General features: G+C 55.6%; 1 protein-coding gene across 2 annotated transcripts in view; it reads left to right on the top strand.

The window, feature by feature from the left end:
* Positions 1–1,048: 1,048 nt before the first annotated feature.
* CAPN11 (calpain 11) overlaps positions 1,049–10,218 on the top strand; it is a 24,928-nt gene continuing 15,758 nt past the window's right edge. The window contains exons 1-3 of one of the 2 annotated variants that reach the window (XM_006018567.3): positions 1,049–1,205; positions 7,666–7,957; positions 8,601–8,670. In XM_006018567.3, the coding sequence (XP_006018629.1) occupies positions 7,712–7,957; positions 8,601–8,670 (316 nt within the window). In that variant the 5' untranslated portion in view covers positions 1,049–1,205; positions 7,666–7,711. Of the gene's footprint in view, positions 1,206–1,248; positions 1,399–7,665; positions 7,958–8,600; positions 8,671–10,218 lie in introns of those variants that run through there. The other variant, XM_025197836.1, reaches the window with a different exon arrangement.

Here is a 10,218-nt window from a genome sequence, read left to right on the forward strand (position 1 = left end):
TCACCAAGGTAGGAGAGAGCACCACCTCCCTTGGAAGCCCATTCCAGATTTTGGCTACCCTTACCATGAAGAGGTTTTTCCTGATATCTAGCCTAAATCTGCTCTCTGTCACTTTGTGACCATTGTTACTTGTTACCCCAAGAGGCGCCCTGGTGAACAGAGCATCTCCGATCCCTTGCTGTGTCCGCCTAATGAATTTGTAGGCGGCCACAAGATCACCTCTTGGCCTTCTCTTGCGGAGGCTGAAGAGGTCCAGGTCCCTCACTCTCTCCTCTTAGGGTTTGTCTTGTAAGCCCCTAACCATACAAGTGGCCCCTCTCTGGACCCTTGCGAGTCTATCCACATCCTTCTTGAAGTGCAGCATGGGAGTGGGATCCAGGGAAATCTGGGTTATATTCCTGCTTCTACCCCGGATTCACTTAATCTACTTGTGCCTCTGTTTCCTCCTCTGTAACCTGGGACAGTTTTTTTCTGGCCTGTCTCCTTTGGGGAGGGTGGGAGGAATGAACAAATGTTTGCAACTGCACTGAAGATACCATGCCAGGTAGAAGACTGCCCAAGGCCTTGGTTTGCCTGATTGCCCTCTCCTGGCTACCCCACTGTGTGTCAGATCCCTGCACTAGTGATGGAGATTCACCTTCACTCCAGGGTTGGATCCTGTGCTTTCGGATCTGGGCAGGTCTAAGCTTTCCCTTCAACCCAAGATGAGGCCCACTGACCTCTTCTGACCCCCAGGGCCAGCCTCTCCCAGTCCATTGCTAGCTCAGGCTCCTCCATTTTGGAGCAAGCATCCTTTTAACTGGTGCCCCGGAGGCTGTTGTTGCAGCAGGAGTCTTAGCCTAAGGCAGCTGGAGAGGAGAGCAGGATCTGCCCGCTCTTTGTCCCTGGTGCACTGCAAGCCTGCCTGGGGGAGGAGGCAGGGAAGGGCGGGCCTGGCTTCCTGCAAGGCTCCAGGCCTGGAAGAAAGAGGCCAGAGCCTTACAGCAGCTGCTGTGCCTTTAATTTTCCTGCCCTTCCCCCTCCTCTCCAGCTCACTCAATCTGAGCTGCATGCACATCCTGCCAGACCAAACCCCACCTTCCTGCCTGCAGAGCCAGGGCAGCTGAGCTAGCTCTGCAGTCATGAGCAGTGGGTAGGGAGGCTCCCAGGAAAGCCAGGAGAGGAGTGAGGGAAGCGCAGGCCCCCCTCGGGGAAGAGCCCACGCAGTAAGTGACTCTCGCAGCTTCTTGTCCCTTGCAGCAGCCAAGCCCAGATCCGCTTAAAGGCTCAGCACAAGAGTGGGCTAACTTCAGCTCCCTCTTCCCCTCTCTGCCACACCCCACCCCGCCCCATGCCGGAGCTGGCAGCAGCTCTACCAGGGCACTCGCTCACTTTCCTTGGTATCGGTGGGGCCAGCAGGTGAGTTTGGGCAGTGGCAGTGCCCCTGGCACCAGGGACCCCTGCCCTGGCCCCCAGCTGGAGGTGTTTAGGGTGGGGGAGAAGAGGACTCACAGGCCATCGGGTAGGGATCTGTGGTGCAGGTTGGCATTACCAGGAAAGGAGGGGCACACCCCACAGGTCAGCCTTCACACCCCCCACCCCTCCTGGCAAGACTGTGGTACCTAGCCTTGGGAGGGGTCTGGGCTGGAGCCAGCCCATGTGTTACTCTTGGTGCCTATGAGTGTGCAGAAGCTGTGGGTGCTTGAACCTGCCTTGGATCCCAGGCTGGGTGTGGGGGTACAGCATGTTCCTTAGCCCCACAGGAGCTGTACTGGGACAGAGCTACTCCCTCTGCTGAAGCTGGCCCCCTCTGCTGCCTAGAGGTGCCCTTGGGGTGCCAGCTCTGGAGAATCCTGGGTGGAGAAATTTTGGCAGGCGCTTCCTCCCACCCACTTTGTGCTGTCCCGATACTCAACTTTGCTGTTCTCATGCATGCCCCCATCTTGGAGAGGAGCCCCACTGTGGTGGGGGGAGGGCTGGGGACAATTTTGTGTCTTTGGAAGGATAGGAGTGGGCTTTGCTTCTGGCAGCAGATGCTGAAGCCGAGGGGGCTGTAACAGGGCCCCTGCACAAATGAGCCTGCAGGTCACTGGGCTGCAGGTCCCCTGCACAAATGAGCCTGCAGGTCACTGGGCTTGGAAGAGCAGTGGAAACATTGCTATTCATGGCGTTTACAAGATACAGCTTTCCTGCTTCACGGCTATCGGCTGGGGTGGGCCCTGGAGATCCCCAAGGACACTTTTCTCTGCACCAGTGCCTTTTCCTCTGTAATATACCACATATCTGGGGCCACAGCCTCTTTGCGGCTTCCACTTCTGGGAAACAGGCCTGGGGAGTTTCCTTGGTCTGGCCATATCTCAGCCTGTAGATCTGCATTAGGCCTGCCTCCCTTCTCCCTGCAGCCATGGTTAGGTTCCTGCTCTATCCTTTTGCATATTGCGTTGCTTTTTGGCATGCTGCACTGCCAAGGTGGCTGCATCTTGGTGCCAGGTGTCCAGATGTATGTTTATATGAATGGGATGTGAACGCCAGGGGGGCGAGGGGTTGGAAGGAAAGTTTGTCATACAGACCTTGATAGATCTTGATACTTCACTGGGTGCAGTGGGCATGGGGGACTTAGGTTAGGTTTGAGCATAAATTCAATTAGTACCTGGGCTCCTCTGGGTGGACTGAGCCACGTTGGGTCTCCTTTTGGAATGAACAGGGCCCAACCAAGCCAGTCCCAAGTTTCCTTTTACTTTCTAGCCACGTGGGAGTTTTACATGTCTCTCCTCTGAGTGATGGTCCCGGTGTTGTTACAGCAATAACTTAATATTCTCCCAGCTCAGGCAGGGATGGCTGCACTGCAACAGGTCCTCGATGCAAATCGTGAGCGTTGGCACAGAGTCAAAGCTGCCCCACTCACTTTGGCCACGCTCTGCTGCACTGCGTGCCACCTACGCATGACAGGCATGGGCAGGGGCTCAAAGGGATGACAGTCTCCTAGGCAACCTGGTCAGCTCAGCATGGCCATGTGGCTACTATCCAGCCAGGCACCTAGTATGTGTGTGCCTCTGTGATTAGGGCAGAAAGCCAGGCTTCTCCCTGGAACAATGTCTGGGGACTGTCCAGTGCTGGCTTCTGTACACCTGCAGAGGTGTCTCTGCTGGAGCCCTTCCATGGTTGGCAGTGTACAGGGCACCCACCATTCACAGCCGGGGTCTGTTCCCTTCAGGGGAATCAGCCCATCTGGAAGGGCTTTTCCAGACAGCTGGCTGGAATGGCGGGGCAAGACCTGACTGGTGGGAATTGATGGCAACCACTGAACTGCCCCCCTTATTTCAGGGAGACTAGAGAAGCCCAGCCCTGGCACAGAGGGGTCGGGCACATGTGCTATTGACCCCAGACATGGCACAGAGGGGTGCAGTGGCCAGACCCAAGGCTGTGCAGAGGGTCGCTGGCAGAGCTGGGACATGAACCCAGGAGTCCTCTGCACAGTGAGGCTCAGTAAAGGTTATGCCTCAGTGTGGCTGGGCTCAGTTCAGTGCTGGGGGCTGAACAAACCCGGAGTTAGCTTAGGGTTGGTTTGTCTGCAGGCAGCCTCTGGGAGGAAGTAGCGGAGAGGCCTTTGTGGGCACGTTTGGGGTTTGGAAGGCCTGGTCCTTTCATGGGACAAGTTTCTGGCAAGCCAGGCAAACAGGGCACCTGTGCTCCCCTCCCCTGTTGGCCCCATGCTTCTCCATGTGCAGTGTGCTAGAATGGCTGAGGGCAGGAGTTTAGGGGGGAGAGCCTGCCCAGCTGGTACTGTGGTTGCTGTAACACTTCACACAGCGCCAGGCTGTTGGTTTGTGCTTTTTTGAAGCACAGGCCAGAAATGTGCATCCTTCTATTCACCCTGGGCACCTACTGGTTCCAGCACTGCCAGCCTGTGTGAATCCTTTGCCTTTGCCTGCTTTTGCCCAGCTGGCACCAGGGCCTCAGTAAAACTGAAATACTCTTCTCTCCCTCCATGCTCAGGTAGCCTCCCCAGTCAGCAGCTGTTCTGTTCCTTTGTGAGCACAGCAGCCACCAGGACCTTCTGAACTACTCTGAGTAACAAGACTAATAATAACCCCTGCAGTGCCCAAGGGATGACCGTGTCTGCTGGCCACAGCTCAAGAGTGTCTGTGGTCCTGGCAGTGCATGGGGCTGAGCTTCAGAAGTAGCTGCTAGGTGTAGCTGCTGGTGCTTTAGCTAACACAGAGGCACAGGCTGTGCAGAGATGTTTGGTCCTGTGGTTGTTCTGCCATATCCTGGCTGTGAAGGGAAGCTAGAAAATGTGTCCTGAGCATAGCCATCACAGGGAAGCCTGCCTGAGGCTACAGCCAGCCTGAAATAGCCTCCCTGGGGGAGGAGGGTCCCTCTCACTGGCATGGCCTTCCTCACCTTTGCCTCATGAGGAAGTGTTGGCTCAGCAGGTGATGGATGTCCCAGAGACATTCACTGGTACTCACCACATGCTGAAGGAGAGGGAAGATTGTATTATAGGGACTAGTACTGCAGGGCAGGGAGTGGTGGCCATTCTTGGTGTCACCCAGCTGGTGGTGCTTGAAAGATGACTGCCAGTTATATTTTTTCCTTATCTGATGGGATCATCAGTAAGCCACAGGGGAGGATTCAAGGCCTGTTATGGCTTCACCAAGATGTAGTCAAACCCACAGAGCATTTCCTGTGGTACTGAGCCTAAGTACTACCATCAGGGCTACTGCCAGCCCTCATGGGGTCAGTCCATGGGCAGGCTAGTGCCAGCCAGTGGCTGTGCAGGAGTCAGAAGGGGGCACACAGTGCTCACAGTGCTGTGGAGGAGAGGGGCTAGGAGTGCCAGGGAAGAAGATCTCTGGAACAACTAAGCCTCTAAGAGCATGCACACACCCATATCAGGGCTGCACAGGCCTGCCTGAGAGCACGAGGAGGCTCAAAGTAGGGGAAACCGCAAGGTAGGAAGTGGAGACAGCAGGGATGACTGTGCCTGTGATTGCTCTTCATTCAGCTTAGCTGGGCCCTGCCCTGCCATTCAAATAGGAGGAGTCAGCCCAAGGGAACAGGAGGTGCAGGACTGGTGCAGAGAGGATGATGGTTTTGGGTTCTCAAGGGTGTTGGGGCTGTGTCATCAGGGGTGGCACTGGGGGCTTGGGATAGGGAAGGCAGTGGATTGTGGTAGGTAGGGGCAAAAGGGTGAGAAGAGATGGTACTGCCTGGGGAGAAAGGGACCAGGTGCTTAGGGTAGTGGGGGGCAGGGCTAAGGCAGTGGTGGAAGAGGACAGGCTCCCTCCCTCTGACCTCAGTGAACATCTGGGTGGACACAAGTAGTACCATGAAGGGGCAGGGAGCTGTGTGTGTCCTATGTCTGCTTTAGGACCCAGTTTCTAGCTCAGACGAGGCCCCAGCAGCAGCACAGTGGGACCCAGCAAGAGCTGCCCAAGTTTGGCAGTGCCTTTCACTTACTCCTGATAACTCCAGGGCCAGATGGCAAGTCTCAGCAACTAGGCTCCAACTTCCCTCTGGTGTGTAGGCAATAGTGGGGGTGACATGGCAGCCTTGGGTAGGCTGGTGTCTGGTCCCCTCCTACCCCGGAGAGCTCTGGCAGCAGTGCCTATGGTACAGAGATCCTGGCTGGCATCAGAAAGGTTATGACAAGTTCCTCATGAGCAGGATTTCTAGCTCCCTAGTTTGGATGAACATCTTAGGTGTGGTGTGGGGCAACAGGAAGCAGCAGGTGCATGAACCAGTCCCATCAGGGTCCCACTGCTGGCCTGGCTGGGTGTCACCCTGAAGAAGGAAGAGGAGCCAGAATTTTGGGGTGGGGAGCAGGGTGTTCACTCCCAATAGGGATGATATTTTAACTGATGCTCCGTGACTTTCTTGGGCACTGGTGCCAGCCAACATTCAGAGATGGGCCTTGGCTGTATCAGCCAGCCTCTCGCCTGGTTACGTGCAGTATGTTCTGCCGTGACTCTTGCACTGTCTGCCATCCCAGAGCAGGGTGTGATGCACCTCTGAGCAGTGTGCTGGGTTACAGCCCACTTTGTTGAATGGGGCAGAGCAGTGTCCTGTGGCCTGTCACATAAACCGAAAACCCCCTTGTTGGAACCGCTAGTTAAGTGTTTCAGTGACAAGGGCTTTGCAGGCTTTTGCTTTGCTGCAGTGGGCGCTTCTGCCTTCTCCCATCAGTCACTAACTCAAGAACACGATGGGTCAGAGTCCTAGCAAGGGAGGGCAGGGTTTGGCTCGCATGCACCCAGCTTAGCCTATTTGTGGGGCCTGTGCTGGTATTCTGGGACAGGCCGCCCAAGGACTGATGCATTGCAGAGTGCACTCCCAAGGGCTGGTGCGGCCCGTGATCTGGCAAAGGGATGTCGGTTGTCCCCAGTAATGGCCTTGCCCACTCCAGAACTGGGACAGAGCCCCAGTCCCTGTAGCCTAGTGTCCAGAAGGGCTTGGGGGCTGGATATGTCACATCCCGCTGTGTGTGCACCCATGTGCCCTTTCTCCTCAACCCCTGTTAGTACTTCTCAGTGTGGGGGGCACTGCCTTGGTAGAAGGCAGCCCCCCATCTCCTTGAGGGAGCGGCACTTTCCCAAAATCCTGTGTGCTCACAGCTCTGAGCCATACTTGAGTCACTCCCTCCAGCTTGGGAAGGGCTGCCCCTCCTCCCCCAGCCTTGCACTGCTCCCGTGGAGATAGCAACAGTTCCACTCATGAATAGTGCCCCCCACACCGTCCCCATGTGTTGCCCTCACATGAGCAAACAGTGAGTCACCTCCCAGTGAGGAGAAGGCACGTGGAACCCAAGAGCAGACACTCCCGCTGCCTCTCCTTGGACATACCTGTTCTTGTCTCAGACTAGTTAATTTCTGGGAGAAACAGCACTGCTGCCCTCGCCCCATGCAAACACTAACAACCTGAAGGGAGAGCTAGGAAACAGGACAAGGGGAGCGCCAGACTGCCCAAGTCCCTGCCCCGCGCCAGCAGAAGGTGCTGTAGGGAAGGGGGCTATGGGAAGTATGTTGCCCAAAGTCCTGGCTGGTGGTTACAGACACTAGGAGAGATGCTTTGGATGTAGGAAGAGCAGGGAGCAAAGTGCCTGGGATTCTTGGGTATAGGTTGCAGCCGTGTTGGTCTAAGGGCATAGGCAGACAATGCTCTTTGGGTAAATCTGATATCTTTTATTAGTGTGCTCAGCTGGCCCCTTCACACGAAATCCCTCTGTGTTGCTGTCAACAGAGTTGCCCTCCCCTTCTGCTCCCAGCCTGGTTTGTTTGACAGAGCACTAATGAGAATGGATGTGTGACCAGCTTGGGCCAACAGCCAAGGCCCCTCTCTAAACAGCAGGGCCAGTGTTTGAGCAGAACATGGAGTTTGGGAATGGCCCCTAGCAGCGTGTGACTGCTCCAGGGTTCCTTCTGCACTGCAGACCAGCCCTGGCTTGGACACTTGCCACCTTGGCTTCCTTAGAACCATGAGTAAGGGGGAAGTTGAGTCCTAGGTGAGAAAGAGATTTCCTGCCTGTTAAATTAATGGCCTAGATCCCAACCTTGCCTTCTCTAACTAGCCCAACCTCCTGCAGCAAGTATGGTCCTCATAGGAAGACCCTTCCCCACCTCTCCTGCCATCCCACCCCCCCACACTGTTGTGCCCAGCTTGTCTAAAGGTGCCTTTGTAACCTAGGGGAAGGTGTTGAAGCTGGTGCCACCTTTGCCTGGTCAGTGGCACCATGATGCCCTTCGGGGGAATCGCTGCCCGGCTGCAGAGGGACCGTCTGCGAGCAGAGGGAGTTGGCAAGCACCACAATTCCATCAAGTACCTCAACCAGGACTATGAGACCCTGAAGCAGGAGTGCCTGGAGAGCGGCACCCTCTTTGAGGACCCTCAATTCCCAGCTGTCCCCTCTGTCCTTGGCTTCAAGGAGCTGGGGCCACACTCTGGCAAGACCCAGGGGGTGCGCTGGAAGCGCCCATCGGTAAGTGCCTATCCCAAGGAGGCCCCTCATTAACATGATGACAACCCACAGTCCCCTTGCCTACTACAAGTCTTGTTCCCCTGTCTGCCCAGTTCCCCACCCCCTCTGCCTGCTCAGGGCCTTGCCTCCCTTGGATGTCAGATGCCGTTATCCAGGAAAAGGTTGCACCCTGCCAACCTGTCGCCATCTCAAGCAAGCTCCCTTTCTTGGGTCAGCAGAGCTGGGCAATGAAATGCGGAGGCTACTCTTTGCATTGCCCTTACCCCCCTCTGAATGGAATTGCACTCACTCAGGGGTAGAAACATATGACCTGCAGGGACTGGGGGGCCCTCGGGGTGGTGATCCCTATTGTCACTGCTACAGATGGGGACTCTCTCAGACCTGGTCCCCATGTCTCAACATCAGAAGGCTATCGAGCTTTTCCCGGTTGACCCCTTTGGAGTTTGTGTAGCCATGGGATTGTCATAGCCAAGCCCTTTTCCCCAACCAGAGTTCAGGGAAGGTACAAAGGGTACAGTACCAAAGTCACAGGGTACTGCACACCCACATCATTCCCCTGTACAGGAGGCCACGTGCAAAAATGGACTAGAGAGCGGATCCTGGTGAGATTAGGCACCCATAGTTGATTCTCTCTCCCCAACAGGAAATCGTGGATGACCCCCAGTTCATTGTTGGAGGTGCTACAAGGACAGATATCTGCCAGGGAGCTCTGGGTAAGTCCAGCTCTGTCCTCTGACCAGCTGGGGCTTGGGAGGGCTGAGGTGTTGTATGAGGGGCAGATAGGGAATGGATCAGATGGGGAGGTGGGGTCCTCCCCAATGCAGAGTTGCTTGAGGGATGTGTGGGACCTTGGCAGCGAGGCTTGCAGGGCCAGGGGACTGCTAAGATAGTGTTTCACAGGATGCTCTCCCCAGGAGTTGACATGTTTACTCCAGGGCTCTGACCAAGCCTCAGCCCAGCTCACTCAGTTCTGCCCTTCTAAATCCCCCATGACCCCAGAGTCCTGATTCCATCTGAAAATACCCCTCCCATGCAGCCCGGACTCTCCACCCACTGCGCCCTATGCAAAGGGTGGGATGGCAGTGGCTGTTATTCCTAACACCTCCTGGGTGAGATCTCACTGAGGTCACAGGAAAGTAAGGCTGGAAGGGACTTCACAAGGTCCTCTTATCCAGCCTCCTACTCCAGGTAGCATTGGCCCTGACTTAAACCGTTCCGGCCAAGTGCCTATCCAACCAGATCTTCAAAATTTCCAGGGATGGAGACTCCACAGCTTCTCTACATAGCCTGTTCCAGTGCTTGACCACCCTCACAGTCAGGAGGCTCCTCCTAATCTCCAACCTAATTTCCCCTTGCTGCAGAGGGGCACCAGTGTTTTTGGCAGGCATGCCTCAAATTAGCTTCGCACCCTCCCCAAGTGCTGGGCTGATCCCCTTCCCCTGCCTGATCTGATGCTGTGTTTTCTGCTTCCTTCCCTGCACTCCCTTCTCAATCTGCTGCTCTGCTTTCTACTCTCTGCCACCGTGCTGCCTGTCCCGTCCCCAGTCTACTATGTGCCATACACAGAGGCTTCCTATGCCACTTGTGGCACCTGTGTCCCAAGTTGGCCACCCCTGCCCTAGGGCCAGAGAACAATTTGTTCATCCTCTCTATAATTACCCTTCGGGTATTTGAAGGCTGTTATCAGGACTGTTATCTTGAAGAAGATGGATTCTGCTTCAGTGTTTCACATACCTGGTAGTTCCTAAAGGTCCCAATCCGTAATGATCCAGGGCCTGTGGCTTAGCTGGTGACAAGGCACAGCCAGTGATTGCAATAAACTTCTGCAGGGTGAGACAGTGTCAGTGGCAGCAACTCACTGAGTGCTTGGTGGGCCTCCCTGCAAAGGTGAATTGGAAGGAGGACTGAGTTGCTTCTATGTCTAGGTGTGGTGTGGGAGGGAGCACCAAGGTGCTGGGAGGAAGATGGTGGCAGTGAGCAGTGAGGGCTGGCACCCTTGGCAGAGCACAGGAGGCAGGACTGATGTCCAAGTAATGTATCAGGGTTGATGGCTAAGGCAAGACCAAGCTTTGAAGAGCCTTAAAGGCAAAGAAAGGTGTCTTGCACTGGGTGCCATGGGGAAAGGGAGCCAAGGGAAGGACTCTTGCAGAAGGGGCAATGCCAGGCTGACCCGAGGGGCAGTGCTAGCAGCAGTGACAGCCCAAGGATGATTCTGGAAGTGCAGACTGAGAAGAAGTAGGCCAGATCTAAGGCTGTGGAAC

This window comes from Alligator sinensis, unplaced genomic scaffold (assembly GCF_000455745.1).
Source record: "Alligator sinensis unplaced genomic scaffold, ASM45574v1 scaffold198_1, whole genome shotgun sequence".
In the NCBI taxonomy this organism is placed as follows: domain Eukaryota; kingdom Metazoa; phylum Chordata; order Crocodylia; family Alligatoridae; genus Alligator; species Alligator sinensis.